The sequence below is a fragment of the Hylobates moloch genome, unplaced genomic scaffold, assembly GCF_009828535.3.
Source record: "Hylobates moloch isolate HMO894 unplaced genomic scaffold, HMol_V3 SCAFFOLD_13, whole genome shotgun sequence".
In the NCBI taxonomy this organism is placed as follows: Eukaryota; Metazoa; Chordata; class Mammalia; order Primates; family Hylobatidae; genus Hylobates; species Hylobates moloch.
Window position 1 is genome coordinate 36423125 of NW_026652288.1, and position 19090 is coordinate 36442214.

The following is a 19090-nucleotide window of genomic DNA, read 5'->3' on the forward strand; positions in this document are numbered from 1 at the left end:
CTCAGAATAATGGAGGCCAAGACACAGGTGTAAACAACGCTTTATGGGGGTAGGGTGGGTGCTGGACAGGCCTCCAGGTAATAAATAACAGGTACTAGCAACAGCAGGGCCAGGTGGGGAGTTGGGGACAAATGACCCTGGTCTCAGGCTTTGGGAGCTCTTGGGGTATGGTTAGGGGTTCAGGGGGACAGACATTAGCCAAGACAGAGGAAGCAGCAGCAGGTACGGGATCCCCCTTCCCCCGTGGCTCAGTCTTGCCCCAAAGCCAGGCCCCACCAGGCCAGGGAAGGGGGACAGGTGGCAACGCAGCTTCTCTGGGGCCAGGGCAGGTTAGGACACGGCCTCTCGGAGCCTGGGCCTGGGCCCCAGCCGGAAGGGCAGGGCTGGTCCTGGAGAACAGGTGAGCTGAAAGAGAAGGGTGTGGTGACCTGCAGGGTCCCTGGGGTCTGTCCAGCTGGTCTCTATCTCATTTCCAGGTATTTCCCTCCCCTCCTATCTGCATCGGTCTGTCCATACCTTTCTTCTCCCGGTTTCTACATTGTCTGATTTTCTGCCTCTCCCCTGCAGGTAATTTGGGGCTTGTGCTGAGGGTACCTGCATCTCCCTCTTTGTTTGCCTCAGAGAGCTGTCTGAGTCTGTAAAGCCACATTTCAACATCTAAATATCATGAATCTGGATGGACGCAGTGGCTCACGCCTGTAATCCCAGCACCGTGGGAAGCCAAGGCGGGAGGAATGCTTGAGCCCAGGAGTTTGAGATCAGCTTAGGCAACACCATGAAACCCCGTCTCTACAAAAACATACAAACATTAGCCAGGCATAGTGGCATTCACCAGTAGTCCCAAATACCTGAGGGGCTGAGGTGGGAAGATCGCTTGAGCCTGAGAGGTGGAGGTTGCAGTGAGCCAAGATTGTGCCACTGCACTCCAGCCTAGGCAACAGAGTGAGACTGTCTCAAAAAAATAAAAAGGCCAGGTGCGGTGGCTCATGCCTGTAATCCCAGCACTTCAGGAGGTCGAGGCAGGCAGATCGCCTGAGGTCGGGAGTTCCAGACCAGCCTGACCAACATGGAGAAGCCTCATCTCCACTAAAAATACAAAATTAGCCAGGTGTGGTGGCACATGCCTGTAATCCCAGCTACTCAGTAGGCTGAGGCAGGAGAATCGCTTGAACCCAGGAGGCGGAGGTTATGGTGAGCTGACGTCGCACTACTGCACTCCAACCTGGGCAACAAGAGCAAAACTCCATCTCAAAATAAATAAATAAATCGGCCAGGCACGGTGGCTCATGCCTGTAATCCCAGCACTTTGGGAGGCCGAGAGGCAGATCACAAGGTCAGGAGTTCAAGACCACCCTGGCCAATGGTGAAACCCCATCTCTACTAAAAATACAAAAATTAGCCAGGTGTGGTGGCAGGTGCCTGTAGTCCCAGCTACTTGGGAGGCTGAGGCAGGAGAATCACTTGAACCCAGGAGGCGGAGGTTGCAGTAAGCTGAGATAACACCACTGCACTCCAGCCCGGGCAACAGAGGGACACTCCATCTCAAAAAAATTAAATAAATAAATAAATAAAATGAACCTGCCTTTGTATCTTTCTGTGTCCTTCTATGTTCCTGGATCACCCTGGCTCTAAGTCTCATTTCACTGTTCCCCAAGCTGGGGAGACAACGTTAGGTTAGTGGTTCTCACTTTGATTGTATATATAGCATTACCTGGGAGCTTCCAGAAATCCTGAAACTGGCTGGCTCACGTCTTTTTTTTTTTTTGGAGATGGAGTCTTGCTCTGTTGCCCAGGCTGGAGTGCAGTGGCGCAATCTCGGCTCACTGCAAGCTCCACCTCCTGGGTTCACGCCATTCTCCTGCCTCAGCCTCCCGAGTAGCTGGGACTACAGGCACCTGCCACCACGCCCAGCTAATTTTTTTTTTTTTTTTTGTATTTTTAGTAGAGAAGGGGTTTCACTGTGTTAGCCAGGATGGTCTTGATCTCCTGACCTTGTGATCTGCCCACCTCAGCCTCCCAAAGTGCTGGGATTACAGGCGTGAGCCACCGCACCCGGCCTGGCTCACGTCTTTAATCCCAGCACTTTGGGAGGCCAAGGCGGGAGAAATCGTTTGAGGTCAGGAGTTTGAGACCAGCCTGGGCAACACAGTGAGACTTCATCTCTATTTATCTTTTAATTAAGAAAAGAAAAAGTCCTGAAACCACTTCAGAATCTCTGGGGTGAGGCCTGGGCATCAGTATCTTTTAAAATTCTCCAGGTCATTCTAATGCGTGTCACTGCCTTGGTGGGCAAATCAGTTTGGTGGGCCTTGACCAATTTTTAAATTCAAATAGAATAGCATAAGGCCAGGCACGGTGGCTCACGCTTGTAATCCCAGCACTTTGGGAGGCTGAGGCGGGCGGATCACGAGGTCAGGAGATCGAGACCATCCTGGCTAACACCGTGAAACCCCGTCTCTACTAAAAATACAAAAAAATTAGCCGGGCGTGGTGGCGGGCGCCTGTAGTCCCAGCTACTCGGAGAGGCTGAGGCAGGAGAATGGCGTGAACCCAGGAGGCGGAGCTTGCAGTGAGCCGAGATCGCGCCACTGCACTCCAGCCTGGGCGACAGAGCGAGACTCCGTCTCAAAACAAACAAACAAACAAACAAAAAAAACAAATAGAATAGCATAGAACAGCAAATACCACAGTGCATCATATATAATAAGAATATTCTATTGGTTGGGCGGGCGCAGTGGCTCACACCTATAATCCTAGCACTTTGGGAGGCAAAGGCAAGAGAGGATCACTTGGGCCCAGGAGTTCAAGACCAGCCTGGGCAACATAGACACCGTCTCTACAAAATTAAAACATTATTTAAAAAAAATTTTTTTGTAAATAGGCCGGGCGCAGTGGCTCATGCCTATAATCCCAGCACTTTGGGAGGCTGATGCAGGTGGATCACCAGAGGTCAGGAGTTTGAGACCAGCCTGGCCAACATGTTTAAACCCTGTCTCTACTAAAAATACAAAGAAATTAGCTGGGCGTGGTGGTGGGCGCCTGTAATCCCAGCTACTAGGGAGGCTGAGGCAAGAGAATCACTTGAACTTGGGAGGCGAAGGTTTCAGTGAGCCGAGATCACGCCATTGCACTCCAGCTTGGGCAACATGAGCGAAACTCCATCTCAAAAAATAATAATAATAATTTAAAAAGATATATTATATTGGTTGGCTGGGCTTGATGGCTCATGCCTGTAATCCTAGCACTTTGGGAGGCTGAGGTGGAGGATTGCTTGAGGCCAGGAGTTTTTTTGTTTTGTTTTGGGTTTTTTTTTGTTTGTTTTTTGTTTTTGTCAGACAGAGTCTAGCTCTGTCACCCAGGCTGGAGTGCAGTGGTGTGATCTCAGCTCACTACAACCTCCGCTTCGAGGGATCAAGCTATTCCTCTGCCTCAGCTCCCTGAGTAGCTGGGATTACAGGCGCATACCACCACGCCCGGCTAATTTTTGTATTTTTAGTAGAGATGGGTTTTACCATGTTGGTCACCCTGGTCTCGAACTCCTGACCTCGTGATCTGCCCGCCTCAGCCTCCCAAAATCCTGGGATTACAGGCATGAGCCACCACGCCCGGCAAGGCCAGGAGTTTAAGGCCAACTTGGCTAACATAGTGAGACCATATCTCCAAAAAAAAAAAAGAAAAGAAAAAAGGAAAAGAGGCCAGGCATGGTGGCTCCCACCTGTAATTCCGGCACTTTGGGAGGCTGAAGTGGGTGGATCACTTGAGCTCAGGAGTTCGAGACCAGCCTGAGCAACATGGTGAAACCCCATCTCTTCAAAAAATAAAAATATAAAAATTAGCTGGGCGTAGTGGTGCACACCAGTAGTCCCAGTTACTTGGGGGGCTGAGGTGGGAGAAACACTTGCGCCCAGGAGGTCACGGCTGCAGTGAGATGAGATGGTGCCACTGCACTCTAGCCTGGGTGACAAAGTGAGACCCTTCTCAAAAAAAAAAAAGGAAAAGGAAAAGAATATTATATTGGCTGAAAGAGACAGAAAACAAATTGGTGGTTGCTAGGGCTTGGGGGAAATGGAGAGTGACTGCTTAATAAGTATAGGTACAAAGGTATAAGGTACAAAGCAGTATAAGTATGGTACCTTTTAGGGTAATGAAAACATTCCGAGGCCGGGCACAGTGGCTCATGCCTATAATCCCAGCACTTTGGGAGACCGAGGCGGGTGAATCACCTGAGGTCAGGAGTTCGAGCCAGCCTGGACAACATGATCAAACGCCATTTCTACTAAAAATACAAAAATTAGCCGGGTGTGGTGGTGCATGCCTGTAATTCCAGCTACTCTAGAGGTTGAGGCAGGAGAATCGCTTGAACCATGGAAGTGGAGCTTGCAATGAGCCAAGATCACGCCACTGCACTCCAGCCTGGGTAACAGAGCGAGACTCTGTCTCAAAAAAAAAAAGAAAAAAAGAAAAAAAACATTCTGGAACAACACAGAAGTGGTGATTGCACAATCCTCTGAATTACTGAATGCCATTGAATTGTACACTTTGAAAAGTCACGTAAATGTATGTTATGTGACTTTCATTTTAGTGCCAAGAAACGAAAGAATACTGGTGGTAGGAAAATGTGTGTTTGAGTTTTATATGTGGGTGGGATCTGCTACAGTCAGTCCTTGATTAACACATAAAATATATTTCCTCCTGTAGATTGCAGTCAACAAAGTGTGAAAAAGCCTTGCCTTGTTACATTTGACCTACTGAAGGCAAACTCTAGGACAGAGTCTCTGCTAAGCCCTGAGGTGAAGAAGACACACCCATTCATTTGAGCTCAGCCCAAAGATGGATAAGAAAACTTTAAAAACAGCCCTCATCTATCAAGTCTTGACCATCAGGCCCCATTCTGAGCACTTTCCTGAATTAATTTATTTCTTCTTCTCAACACCTTCATAGAAGCAGGTGCTATTATTAGCCTCATTTTACAGATGAGCAAACTTAGGCTCAGGCACAGCAGGTGCAAAGTCCTGGAAGGACAAGAGAGCACTGTCCGAAGACACCATCCTTGATTCCTCTCTCTCTTTCAGATTACACATCCATTCCATCAGGAAATCATGCTGGCTCTGCCTTCCAAGTAGATTCAAGGTCTAACCACCTGTTCCCCACCTGTCCCGCCCTGGAGCTGCCAAGGGCTGGGAGGGGATTGAGCATGAAGTATAGAAGGGAGAATTGGCAAGACATACGTATCCCCCAGAGAAGGAGGGATGGGACCAAATCCTGCAGGGTTTTGAAAGCCTGTCAAGAAGTTTGGGGCCAGGTGCAGTGGCTCATGCCTATAATCCCAGCACTTTGGATGCTGAGGTGGGTGGATCACTTGAGGCCAGGAGTTTGTGAGCAGCTGGCCAACATGGTGAAACGCTGTCTCTACTAAAAATACAAAAAATGTGCCAGGCGTTGGTGGCCCGTGCCCATAGTCCCAGCTACTCAGGAGGCTGGGACACCAGAATTGCTTGGACCTGGTAGCAGAGGTTGCGGTGAGCCGAAATCGCGCCACTGCACTCCAGCCTGAGTGACAGAGTGAGACTCTATCTCAAAAAAAAAAAGAAGTTTGTACCAAGCCTGGAGGAACAAGTAGTGCTGCCTGGAGGAAGGAAGGAGGTTGCCAGGGAAAAGACGGTAGGAATGTTCCAAGCAGAGGCCCAGCATGAGCAAGGGCCCAGAGGAATGGGAAGAACTTCAGTGTAGCTGGAGTGGCCTGAGAGGTAGGGAGACGGACAAGTGGCTGAGGCTGGTGAGGCTGGGCTGGCAGGGGCCAGTCCCTGTAGAGGGTCAAACATCAGGCTGAGGAGTTCAGCTGTGTCCCGGGGCCCTGAGAGGCATGGATGGTTTTGAACAAGGGAGCGACAGAAGCAGATGTGTGTGTTAGAAAGACCCAGTGGCTGCATCAAAAGGAGACAGGATTGGCCGGGCGCAGTGGCTCAGGCGTGTAATCCCAGCACTTTGGGAGGCCAAGGCTGGTGAATCACCTGAGGTCAGAAGTTCGAGACCAGCCTCACGAACATGGCAAAACCCTGTCTGTATTAAAAATACAGAAATTGGCTGGGTGCAGTGTCTCACGCCTGTAATCCCAGCACTTTGGGAGGCCGAGGTGGGTGGATCACAAGGTCAGGAGATCGAGACCATCCTGGCTAACATGGTGAAACCCCATCTCTACTAAAAATACAAAAAATTAGCCGGCGTGGTGGCACGTGCCTGTAGTCCCAGCTACTCAGGAGGCTGAGGCAGAAGAATCACTTGAACCCAGGAGGCAGAGGTTGCAGTGAGCCAAGACTGCACCACTGCATTCCAGCCTGGGAACAGAGCGAGACTCCATCTCCAAAAAAAAAAAAAAAAATACAAAAATTAGCTGGTCGTGGTGGTACATGCCTATAATCCCAGCTACTTGGGAGGCTGAGGCAGGAGAATCACTTGAACCCGGGAGGCGGAGGTCGCAGTGAGCCAAGATGGCACCACTGCACTGGCGTGACAGACTGAGATTCTCTCTAAAAATAAAAAATAAAAAAGGCTCACGCCTGTTATCCCAGCACTTTGGGAGGCCAAGGTGGGAGGATCATGAGGTCAGGAGATCAAGACCATCCTGGCTAACACCGTGAAACCCCGTCTCTACTAAAAAAAATATATAAAAAATTAGCCAGGCGTGGTGGCGGGTGCCTGTAGTCCCAGCTACTAGGGAGGCTGAGGCAGGAGACTGGTGTGAACCCAGGAGGCGGAGCTTGCAGTGAGCCGAGATCGCGCCACTGCACTCCAGCCTGGGCAACAGAGCGAGACTCTGTCTCAAAATAAAAAAACAGGACCAAAAAAAAAAAAAAAGAGAGAGAGGCCAAGACTGGAAGACAGAGAGTCTAGGAAGGACATGGACCCTATTCCCTTCTCGGCCACTCCTCTGCCCGCCCCCTTGTCTTGTCCTCCACCATCTCCCCTGGACTTTCCAGCAGCTTCCTCTCTGGTGTCCTGGTGACCCCCTCTGTCCCTCACAGCCTCTTCCGTTTATGCAGCCAGAGGAACTCTGTGAACCCCTGAATCTGATCCTGTCCCTCCTCTGTTCAGAAGCCTCCCGTGGCTCCCACACAGGGTATAAGCCAGAGGCCTCCCCAGGGCCCACAGGCCCTAACTGATCTGCTTCCTCCAACCCCTGACCCCATCTCATGCTGTACCCGCAAAACACACACAAGTCCTCCATGATGCCCACACTGGCTGCTTCGGTCACCCTCACCGACGCCAGGCATGCCCCTCGCTAGGAGCGTTGCACTTGCTGTGCTCTCCAGCAGTGCTCTTGCCCCAGATCCCCACAGGCCTCCCTATCTCCCTTCCTTTACTCAAATGCCATCTTCTCAGTGAGGCTTCCTTCATCATCTTGTTTAAAAGTACACTCTTGGCCAGGTGTGGTGGCTGACGCCTGTAATCCCAGCACTTTGGGAGGCTGAGGTGGGCAGATCACGAGGTCAAGAGATCGAGACCAACCTGGCCAACATGGTGAAACTGTCTCTACTAAAAATACAAAAATTAGCTGGGCATGGTGGCACACACCTATACTCCCAGCTACTCGGGAGACTGAGGCAGGAGAATTGCTTGAACCCAGGAGGCAGAGGTTGCAGTGAGCCGAGATCATGCCACTGCACTCTAGCATTGTGACGGTGAGACTCTGTCTCAAAAAAAAAGGCTGGGCGCAGTGGCTCACACCTGTAATCCCAGCACTTTGGGAGGCCAAGGCGGGCAGATCACCTGAGGTCGGGAGTTCCAGACCAGCCTGACCAACATGGAGAAACCCCATCTCTACTAAAAATACAAAATTAGCCGGGCATGGTAGCACATGCCTGTAATCCCAGCTACTCAGGAGACTGAGGCAGGAGAATTGCTTGAACCCAGGAGGCAGAGGTTGCGGTGAGCCGAGATCACGCCATTTCACTCCAGCCTGGGCAACAAGAGTGAAACTCCATCTCAAAAGAAAAAAAAAAAGTACATTCTTGGCCGGGCGCAGTGGCTCACGCCTGTAATCCCAACATTTTAGTAGGCCGAGGGTGGGTGGATCACTTGAGGTCAGGAGTTTGAGACCAGCCTGGCCAACATGATGAAACCCTGTCTCGGCCGGGTGCGGTGGCTCACACTGTAATCCCAGCACTTTGAGAGGCCGAGGCGGGCAGATCACAAGGTCAGGAGATCGAGACCAGCCTGGCCAATATGGTGAAACCCCATCTCTACTAAATATATAAAAATTAGCCAGGCATGGTGGCGGGCGCCTGTAGTCCCAGCTACTCACGAGGCTGAGGCAGGAGAATTGCTTGAACCCAGGAGGCAGAAGTTGCAGTTAACCAAGATCGTGCCGCTGCACTCTAGCCTGGGCAACAGAGCAAGACTCCGTCTCAAAAATAAAAAAGAAACCCTGTCTCTATTAGAAATACAAAAAATTAGCCAGGCATGGTGGTAGTCGCCTGTAATCTCAGCTACTTGGGAGGCTGAGGCAAGAGAATCACTTGAACCCAGGAGGCGGAGGTTTCAGTGAGCCGAGATCACGCCACAGCACTCCATCCTGGGTGACAGAGAAATACCCCGTCTCGAAGAAAAAATAAAAGTACACTCCTCCACCCTATTCACCCATCTGTGCCTATTTTATTTTTCCCCATAGTTCTTACCTCCCTCACTACTACATACTTTACTTATGTCTTTCTTTTTTTTTTTTTGAGACGGAGTCTCGCTCTGTCGCCCAGGCTGGAGTGCAGTGGTGCATGGTCACAGCTCACTGCAGCCTTGAACACCTGGGCTCAAGCCATCCTCCCACCTCAGCCTCCCAAGTAGCTGGGACTCCAGGTGCATACCACCACGCCTCGCTAATTTTAAAAAACTTTTTGTGGAGATAAGGTCGCTTTGTTGCCCAGCCTGGTCTCAAAGTGATCTTCCCATCTCACCCTGCCAAAGTGCTGGGATTACAGGTGTGAGCCGCTGCGCCCAGCCGACTTATATCTCTTGTTTATCACCTGTCTCCCCCAAAGAGAATGTCAGCACCATGAGGATGGGAGTCTGTTGTACTCCCTGCCATATCCCCAGTGCCTTGAGCAGGGCCTGGCACACAGCAGGCACTCAATAAATCGCCGGGGAACTATGAATGGGAGGGTCAAGGTCTAGGGCAGGAAGCTGGCCTGGGGCTGCAGGGGACAGGTGGATTCCCTGTGGCCCGGCAGATGTCTTTTTTTTTTTTTTTTTTTTTTTTTTTGAGACAAGAGTCTTGCTCTGTCGCCCAGGCTGGAAGGCAGTGGCTAAATCTTGGCTCACTGCACCCTCTGCCTCCCGGGTTCAAGTGATTCTCCTGCCTCAGCCTCCCAAGTAGCTGGGACTATAGGTATGTACCACCATGCCTGGCTAATTTTTTTATTTTTAGTAGAGAAGGGGTTTCACCATGTTGGCCAGGCTGGTCTAGAACTCCTGACCTTATGTATACCCCCCATCACATGCAACCCCTCTGCCTGTGTCCCCTCATCCCACCCTGACCCCACTGCCTCTGCCTGCCCTATCCTACCCCGATCCCTCTGCCTGTGCCCTGACCCTGGCCCTGACCCCCCTGAGCCTCTCCCCTGCTGGCTCTGACCCCTCTCCCTCAGTGCTTCCCCATCTGGTCCTGACCTTTCTTTTTTTTTTTTTTTTTTTGAGACAAAGTCTTGCTCTTGTCACCCAGGCTGGAGTGCAATGAATGGTGTGATCTCGGCTCACTGCAACCTCTGCCTCCCAAGTACAAGCGATTCTCCTGCCTCAACTTCCCGAGTAGCTGGGATTACAGGCACCTGCCACCATGCCCGGCTAATTTTTGTATTTTTAGTAGAGAGGGGCCTTCACCATGTTGGCCAGGCTGGTCTCGAACTCTTGACCTCAGGTGATCCGCCCGCCTCGGCCTTCCAAAGTGCAGGGATTACAGGCATGAGCCACCTCACCCGGCCTGGCCCTGACCTTTCTGAGCTGTCACTGTCTGGAAGTGGGTCTGTCTCTCCACCCCCACCCAGTGAACTGCCTCCGCCCGCCTCGGACTCCCAAAGTGCTGAGATTACAGGCGTGAGCCACTGCGCCCAGCCAGATGCCTCCTTTAGCTTGTGTGTTTTTGCATCTTTCTCTCACTCTGTTTCTCTTGTCATCAATATTCAGTGTCTATCTCCACACCATCTCCCCCATTCCCAAGAGACCGCCCTGCCTCCTTGAGCCCTCAGTGTCCCACCTGGCTCCACAGGGCTCAGCAGCCACACGGCTGAGGGGTCACGGCCTGGGCGCTCCGAGGCTGCCGAAGCTGGCGGAGGGACGCATCCCCGTACTGAATGCCGGAGCCCATCCTCTCCGGGTCTAGCTCGCCTGTAGGGAAAGGGAGAGGTCACATTGGTTGCCTGGAGACCCCTGGGCCTGCCCTTCGCTCCCACTCGGGCCGGTCGGGGCCTCACCTGAGTCAATCTTGTTGAGGATAGTGCGGGCACACTTGAGGAACGCCTCCTCCACGTTCTCGCCTGTGAGAGCGCTGGTCTCCAGGAACATCAGCTCTGCAGGGCACACACTCTGAGGTCAGGGCCCCAATTAGTCCCCATCCTCCACTGAGCTCTCACCTGCTGACTCTCATCCTGTTCCTCCAACGTTCCTCCCCTGCTTACCCTCACCTCAGGCCTCTGTGCATGCCATTTCCCTGCCACTAACGTCCGCTTCCCGATATGCCCACCTGGCTCTTCCTTCAGAGCTCAGCTCACACAGCTCCTCCTCCAAGAAGTCCTCCCTGACTTCCTAGGCCAGGTCAGGTGCCTACTTAGGGCTCCCACAGCTTCTTGTGGCCCCCTATCCTGGCCCTGACCCCTCTGCTTGTGCCTCCTCATCCTGGCCCCAACCCTCTGCCTGGGTCCCCATCCCACCACTGACCCTTCTGCCTGGGCCTGCCCCATTCCACCCCTGACCCTTCTGCCTGGACCTGCCCCATTCCACCCCTGACCCTTCTGCCTAGGCCTGCCCCATTCTACCCCTGAGCCCTCTGCCCACGCTCCCCCATCCCATGCAACCACTCTGCCTGTGCCTCCCAAACTTGGCCTTGACCCCTCTACCTGGGCCCCCCATCCCACCCCAACCCCTCTGCCCATGCCCCCCATCCCATGTAACTCCTCTGCCTGTGTCCCCTCATCCCACCTGATCCCTCTGCCTCTGCCTGCCCTATCCCAGCCCTGACACCTCTGCCTGTGTTCTCCATCCCACCCCAATCCCTCTGCCTGCTCCCCCAATCCTGGCCCTGACCCTCTGGGGCTCTCCCCTGCTGGCTCTCACCCGTCTCCCGGCGCTTTGCCATCAAGCCCTGACCTTTCTGAGCTGTCACTGTCTGGAAGTGGGTCTGTCCTTCCACCCTTACCCACTGAACTGTGAGCTCCATGAAGGTTGGGCCTAGGGCTGTCTCCGACACTGTGTCCCTAGCACCATCTAGGACAGGAACAGGCCAACCAGAGTCTACCCATCAGCAGCATGACAAGGCCCCACAGTCAGAAAATCAGAGCTGAATTCACACCCATACCTCTCTGATGGCAAAACTTCCTTTAAACCTGGAGGTTGCAAAACAGGGGAACACAGGCAGATCTCAAGCCACCAGATGTGCGTGGTTTGGCCAACACAATGTTTTCAAATGAGTTTATACTTGCAAACCTTTTTTCTTTGTTTTTTTCTTTGAGACAAAGTCTCTCTCTGTCCCCTAGGCTGGAGTGCAGTGGTGTGATCACAGATCACTGCAGCCTCGAACTTCTGGGCTTAAGTGATCCTCCTGCCTCAACCTCCTGAGTAGCCCGGACCACAGGCACATACCACCACACCCAGCCTTTTTTATTTTTTATTTTTTTGTAGAGGCAGGGTCTCAATCTGCACAGGCTGGTCTCAAACTCCTGACCTCAAGTGATCCTCCTACCTTGGCCTCCCAAAATGCTGGGATTACAGGTGTGAGCCATTGTGGTTGGCCCTTGCAAACCTTTTGGCGTGTGTTGTCAGTATGCTGCACTCCCCTTAATACCAGTGCCTGTTACTCAAGGATCTACCCCATCCCATCTCCTGTATTCAAAAATGTGCCTTTCGCTGGGCGCAGTGGCTCACGCCTGTAATCCCAGTACTTTGGGAGGCCGAGGCGGTCAGATCACAAGTTCAGGAGTTCAAGATCAGCCTGGCCAATATGGTGAAACCCCATCTCTAATAAAAATACAAAAATTAGCCGGGTGTGGTGGCGCGCGCCTGTAGTCCCAGCTACTCGGGAGGCTGAGGCAGAAGAATCACTTGAACCCAGGAGGCAGAAGTTGCAGTGAGCCAAGATTGCGCCATTGTACTCCAGCCTGGGCAACAGAACAAGACTCCGTCTAAAAAAAAAAAAAAAAAAAAAAAGTGCCTTTCACCTAGGGCCATCTGGGGTTGCAATCTCTACATTAAACCAATACCCAGGAAGGTGCGGTAGGAGGAAAAAATAAATAAAATAATTAATTAAAAAAGCCAATACCCTGTGCTGCCTCCCAACAGTAGGTGAAACCTTAGTAGCCAACATTAATCTAGCATCCCCTCTGTGGCGGGTGCTAAGGACTTTCCACAGACAATCTCCCTTAATCATCACAGCACACTGTGGGGCAGAAACACTGTGGTCCCACTTTTCAGATGAAGAAACTGAGAACCAGTGTAATCACACAGCTCACTGGTGGCAACACTTAGTTTTTGTTGTTGTGGTTTTTGGAGACAGGGTCTTGCTCTGTCTCCCAGACTGGAGTACAATGGTGTGATCACAGCTCACTGCAGTCTTAAACTCTCAGGCTCAGGTGATCCTCCTGCCTCAGCCTCCACTGTAGCTGGGACTACAGGCGTGAGCCACCACATCCAGCTAATTTTTTAAATTTTTTGTAGAGATAGGATCTCACTATGTTGTCCAGGCTGGTCTCAAACTCCTGGGCTCAAGCAATCCTCCCACCTTGGCCTCCCAAACTGCTGGGATTACAAGTGTGAGCCACTATACCCAGCCAACACTCAAATTTGAACCCAGACTTCTGAACCTCCATGTTCCCCTGCTGGGTACAGCCACTCAGAGCCAGTAAACCCATGGTCCCTGTGGACTGTCCACCCCCACCACCACCTGGTCCACGACACAGCCCTCACCATTCTCCTGGGCAAAGCGGGAGGCCTCCAGGAAAGTGACCTCTCGCTCAGGGTCCAGGTCCTTCTTGTTGCCACAGAGGATGACCACGATGTTGGGGCTGGCCAGGGTGCGGGCATCCGTCAGCCAGGCAGCCAGTGAGTTGTACGTCTCCCGGCTGTGGAGAAGGGAGAGGAGAGGGAGGCAGTGCGGGAGAGGAACCACCCATGCCCTACCCCACCCACCCCGGGCACCCACCTGGTGATGTCGTACACCAGCAGGGCTCCAGCCGCCCCTCGGTAATAACTCCGCGTCACTGACCTGTGGGGCCAGGGGGACCCAGTCACCCCCAAGGCTGGGGTCTGCCCCAAGAATGCCCCCCTCTACAGAGAGAGACTGATGGTTCGGAGGCCCCCCTTCACTGCTGGCCCATCCCCCAAAATCTGGCCTTGGTCGGGTCACCATGCAATTCCTCTCTCTTCTTGCATCCTTGCAATCCCTCTCTCTTCGCCTCTCTCAGCTTCTATCTCACTTAGCTGGCCGGCTGTCTCTATTTATGAATCTCCCTGTTTTTGTCTCTCCCTGTGTCCCTATCTTTCCATTGGTCTGTTTTTCTCTCTGTGTCTCTTTCATGTGTGTCTTATTTTTACTTTTATTTTTTTTTATGGTCTTGCTCTGTAGCCCAGGCTACAGTGCAGTGGTACGATCTTGGCTCACTGCGTCCTCGACCTCCTGGGCTCAGTCTCCCAAGGGAGAGATCCTCCCACCTCAGCCTCTGGAGTATCTGGGACTACAAGTGTGCACCACCACACCTGGCTAATTTCTTAATATTTTTTGTAAAGATGGGGCTTTGCTAGGTTGCCGAGGCTGGTCTCCAACTCCTGGGCTCAAGTGATTCTCTTGCCTTAACCTATGTGTCTTTTTTCTTTTTTCTTTTTCTTTTTTCTTTTTTTTTTTTTGAGTAAGAGTCTCACTCTGTCTCCCACGCTGGGGTGCAGTGGCATGATCTCGGCTCACTGCAACCACTGCAACCTCCACCTCCCGGGTTCAAGTGATTCTCCCACCTCAGCCTCTCGAGTAGACAGGACTACAGATGCACGCCACCACATCCGGCTAATTTTTGTATTTTTAGTAGAGATGGGGTTTTGCCATGTTGGCCAGTCTGATGTCGAACCCCTGACCTCAAGTGATCCGCCCACCTTGGCCTCCCAAAGTGTTGGGATTACAGGCGTAAGCCACTGTGCCTGGCCCTACGTGTCTTGTACTGATTGATTGATTGAGATGGAGTTTTGCTCTGTCACCCAGGCTGAAGTGCAGTGGCGTGATCTCAGCTCATTGCAACCTCTGCCCCCTGGATTCAAGTGATTCTTCTGCCTCAGCCTCCCAAGTAGCTGGGATTACAGGCATGCACCGCCACGCCCAGCTAATTTTTGTATTTTTAGTAGAGATGGTTTTGCCATGTTGGCCAGTGTGGTATTGAACTCCTGACCTCAAGTGATCCACCCGCCTAGGCCTCCCAAAGTGCTGGGATTACAGGTGTGAGCCACCGTGCCTGGCCCTATTTAATTCCCTATTTCTCACTGTCTTTTTTGTTTGTTTCATCTCTGTGGCTCTCTCATGCTTACTTTTGCCTTCCCATGCATTTGTGCATTCATTCATTCAACATTTTCTGAGCAAATCTCCCCTTTGCCTGGTCCTGCCCAAGCACTATGCAACATCTGTTTATCCTTCTCCTGCTGTGTCAGGTGGAGGCTCCTTCCCAGTGTAGCCAACTCTGCATTCTCTGTCTCACCAGTCTGGGTCCTTCTGGAACTCATGCAATCATTCCACATTTACTAAGCACTCACCGTAAACCTAGCCCATGCTACACACCTGTCTTTCCTTCAGCCCCTCTCTCTGCCTCTGGGCTCTGTGCACCTCAGGCAGTTAATCCATACACAAGTATTAACTCAGCAGCTACTAAGTGCTGCCATAGATCACACTTTTCCATGGACTGAATTCCCTCTATTTCTCTCCCTGCTCTCTGTCTCTGTTTCTCAGACTCTCCTAAGGTTTTTTTTTTTTTTTTTTTTGAAACACAGCCTCACTCTGTCGCCCAAGCTGGAGTGCAGTGGCGCGATCTCGGCTCACTGCAAGCTCCGCCTCCCGGGTTCATGCCATTCTCCTGTCTCAGCCTCCCCAGTAGCTGGGACTACCGGCGTCTGCCACCACGCCCAGCTAATTTTTTGTATTTTTAGTAGAGACAGGGTTTCACCGTATTAGCCAGGATGGTCTCAATCTGCTGACCTCGTGATCCACCCGCCTCAGCCTCCCAAAGTGCTCCCATGAGCCACCACACCCGGACTCTCCTAAGGTTTCTATGTGCCTATCAACTTTTCTGCAGGCATTTCCTGAAGACCTACCGTGTGTTGAGCCCTACGCATTTCTCTCTCTGTCTCCCACAACACGTCCATTTCTCCATCTCTCTTTTGGAAAGATGGGATTTCACCATGTTGCCCAGGCTGGTCTCAAACTCCTGGACTCAAGCGGTTCTCCTGCCTTGGCCTGTGTGTCTTCAGTTCCCTATTTCTCACTGTCTCTCTTTCTTTTCCATCTCTGTGGCTCTCATGCTCACCCTTGCCTTCCCATAAATTCGTGCATTCATTCATTCATTCAACGTCCAACTACACCTGTCCGACTCACCCTGTCTCCCTTTCTGCCTCCGACCTCTGTTTCTCTGTGTCTCCTCACCTCCCTTATTTATTTATTTATTTATTTAGAGACAGAGTCTCGCTCTGTCACCCTGGCTGGGGTGCAGTGGTGCAATCTTGACTCACTACAACCTCTGCCTCCCAGGTTCAAGCAATTCTCCTGCCTCAGCCTCCTGAGTAGCTGGCATCTACCACCACAGCCTGGCTAAATTTTTTTTGGTATTTTTTTGTATTTTTAGTAGAGACACGGTTTCACCATGTTGGCAGGCTGGTCTTGAACTCCTGACCTCAAGTGATCCACCTGCCTCAGCCTCCCACAGTGCTGGAATTATAGGCGTAAGCCACCATGCCAGGCCTCCTTACCTCCCTTATCATTCTCTTCAACTCTCTTAGTTTCTGTCTCTCTTGCTCTTTTCCTTTCTGAGTGTGCGTCTCTCAAGTTTCCCCTTCTCTTTCTGTTTCAGTGTCTCTCAGTCTCCATCCCTTGCCCCACCTCCAAGCCACTTTTCTCTATCTCTTTTTCTTTCTTTGAGATGGGGTCTCACTATGTTGCCCAGGCTGGTCTCAAACTCCTGGGCTCAGGCAATCTTCCCACCTTGGCCTCCCAAAGCACGGGGATTACTGGCATGAGCCACTGAGCCTGGCCCCTACCTCTTTTTCTTCCGCCATCTCTTTCTCTCTCCAGTACTCCCTCTCTCCTTGGATATATATACCTGCTAACTATGGTGTCTCGTCTCTCTCTGTCTGCCTTGTCTGCCCTCTTAGTGTCTCCAAGTGACTCTACACACACATCTCTCTCTCTTTCCTTCTCACTCTCTCTCCCCATCACCCTTGGGAGCCCAGCCCACCTACCGAAACCGCTCCTGGCCAGCCGTGTCCCAAATCTGTAGCTTCACAGTCTTCCCACCCACGTTGACCACCCGGGATCCAAACTCCACGCCGATTGTGTGGTTGGAGTCCTGTTTGACTGGGAGTGGGAGGAACAGAAGGGGCAGTGCAGGGAGAGAGGAGACAGCTCAGAGGATCCCCCATCCTCCAAGGCCCTCTCAGTCTCTACAAACCCATTCTCATTGCTGGAGTGACTGAGGTCAAGGAGAACCTAGTAAAGGACATACGACAAAGCAAGGACCAAAAAGCCAGCACTGGACTTGTACCTATGGCCAGCCCTGCCCTCCCCACCGGCTGCCCACCAGCCCACACCATGCGCATAACCACAGCTCAGGGTTCCCAGGACCACTGCGGGAAACTCACACTTATTCTCAATGAACTGATGAAGGAGACATGATTTGCCAGTTCCTGCACTGCCAATCACCAGGAATTTGAAGAGGAAGTCTGACCAGATGGAGCCAAAATCAGGGATACCCACAGGGAGAGAAAGATACAGGGAAAAAAGATGGATTCCAATCCAATCTCTCTCTCATCACAGTTAGAGGGAGACAAACAGACATAGGCAGAAACAAACCAATAGGTAACTGTAACAGATAACTCTTATGTAGTACTTGCCATGTGCCAGGCACATTCTATATATTTTTTTTCAACTTTTATTTTAGGTTCAGGGGCTACATGTGCAGGGTTTTTTTGGTCGTTGTTTTTGTTTTTTTGAGACAGTTTCACTCTTCGTTGCCCAGGCTGGACTGCAATGGCGCGATCTCGGCTCACCGCAACCTCCACCTCCCAGGTTCAAGCAATTCTGCCTCAGCCTCCCAAGTAGCTGGGATTACAGGCATGTGCCACTACGCTCAGCTAATTTTGTATTCTTAGTAGAGACGGGGTTTCTCCGTGTTGGTCAGGCTGGTCTAAACTCCCGACCTCAGGTGATCCGCCCGCCTCGGCCTCCCAAAGTGCTGGGATTACAGGCATGAGCCACCGCGCCCAGCCCACATGTGCAGGTTTGTTACATGGGTCAATTGTGTGTTGTTGTGGGCCAGGAACAGTTCTAAAGGTCTTTACTCACATCAACAGTTCACATCATCCTCAGGAAAACTCTACGAGGGAGGTAGACTAAAAATTATTCCCATTTTCCAGATGAGGAAACGGGCCAGAAAGGTTAACTGACTTGCCCAAAGTGACACAGCTGGGCAGAAGTGAGATTCAAACCTAGGCCAAGGGCTCCAGAGTCCCAGATCTTAGCTATTTCGTCGCTAAAGTCTCTTGAAAGCTATTTAAACAAGGACTACGATCTAGCCCTTGTTCCTCTTCACCTCCTACCACCCTCTGACTCATTCACTCCACTATAGCTCCTGACCTTCAGTCTATTCCCTGAAAACAACAAGCTGGTTCTCATCTCAGGGTCTTTAGACTCTTCTCCCTTCTCTTCTATATTTGTTGAATGAATGCGGCTCCCTCTGAGTCCTAAACCTGCACTTCCCCCGCCTCCAATCACCACTTCCTATGGTGCATCCCTACTGATTTTCCACTTCTCGACCTCTCCTTCCCTCCCTCTGCCCAGACCCCAGCTCCATTCTCATGCATAAGTCCCACCCTTTGCCACTAAGTCCTGCCCCTAACTCAAGGACAGCCCATTCCAGAGCTCTCTCCAGCCAGATCAGCCCCAGGCTCCCGAGCTTCCATTCAGTGTTCCCTCTAGCCCATAAGCTTCCATTCAGTGTTCCCTCTGGCCCATACGCCCGACTCCTGCCATTCATGAAGTCAGCCCCGCCCCTTGATTCAGGCTCCGCCCAGATTCATTAACGCCCACCTCTTCCCTCAGGGCCTCCCTGAACCCCTCAGGACCAGCTCCCTCAAATCCCGCCCCAGATCTATTTAAGCCACGCACCAGACCCTCAGGCTCCACCTAAATCGATTAAGCTCAGCCTCAGACCCACTAAACCCCTCCCAGCATCCACTTAGGCCCTGCCTCCATCACACCAGACCCCGCCCCCTGATCTACAAAGCCCCGCCCATTCCCACAGGCCGCATCCTCCCTGGGCCCAGACCCAGGACCCCAGCTTCGCCCACCACCCTCACCGTAGGTCTCGGCCATGACTCGGTTGCGGCCGCTGAGGGCCGCAATATGGCGCCGCGGCCGCGCCTGCTCCTCGGCTGGCAGCCGCTCCACTCCGGCTACAGCCCCAGCTCCTTCCTACTCCCCGGGCCCGGCACCGCCACTTCCGCCTCCGCCCCCCTCCGGCGCGACCCGCTCCGGCAGCTGGATACCAGGCCACGCTTTCCGAAGGGCGGGATTGGCGGACTCGCGGGCAGGGGGCGGGACAAAAGGCGCGGATTGGTGGTGTGAGAAGGGCCAAGCCCAAAGGGGCGG

General features: G+C 52.2%; 1 protein-coding gene across 2 annotated transcripts; it reads right to left on the bottom strand.

Annotated features, from left to right (window-relative positions):
• On the bottom strand, window positions 1-18943 carry RAB4B (RAB4B, member RAS oncogene family). Of its 2 annotated transcripts, XM_032172850.2 has the most exons (8): window positions 18799-18943; window positions 17083-17163; window positions 16684-16798; window positions 13400-13462; window positions 13165-13319; window positions 10461-10556; window positions 10244-10374; window positions 4-405 (listed from the first exon to the last, which is right to left on the bottom strand). In XM_032172850.2, the coding sequence occupies exons 1-7, from the start codon at window positions 18812-18814 to the stop codon at window positions 10259-10261; spliced, it is 642 nt and encodes a 213-aa protein (XP_032028741.1). In that variant the 5' UTR covers window positions 18815-18943; the 3' UTR covers window positions 4-405; window positions 10244-10258. The 2 variants fall into 2 exon arrangements, with proteins under 2 accessions (XP_032028742.1, XP_032028741.1); XM_032172851.2 differs by lacking the exon at window positions 13400-13462 and having other exon boundaries at window positions 1-405; window positions 18799-18911.
• Between the last annotated feature and the right edge of the window lie 147 nt (window positions 18944-19090).

Coding starts and splice junctions, on each gene's coding strand:
- RAB4B (XM_032172850.2), bottom strand. Junction 13,463..16,683: donor GCTGGCCAGGAGCGGTTTCG/GTAGGTGGGCTG, acceptor CTGGCCCCACAG/GTCAGTGACGCGGAGTTATT. Junction 10,375..10,460: donor CCTCAACAAGATTGACTCAG/GTGAGGCCCCGA, acceptor CTTTCCCTACAG/GCGAGCTAGACCCGGAGAGG.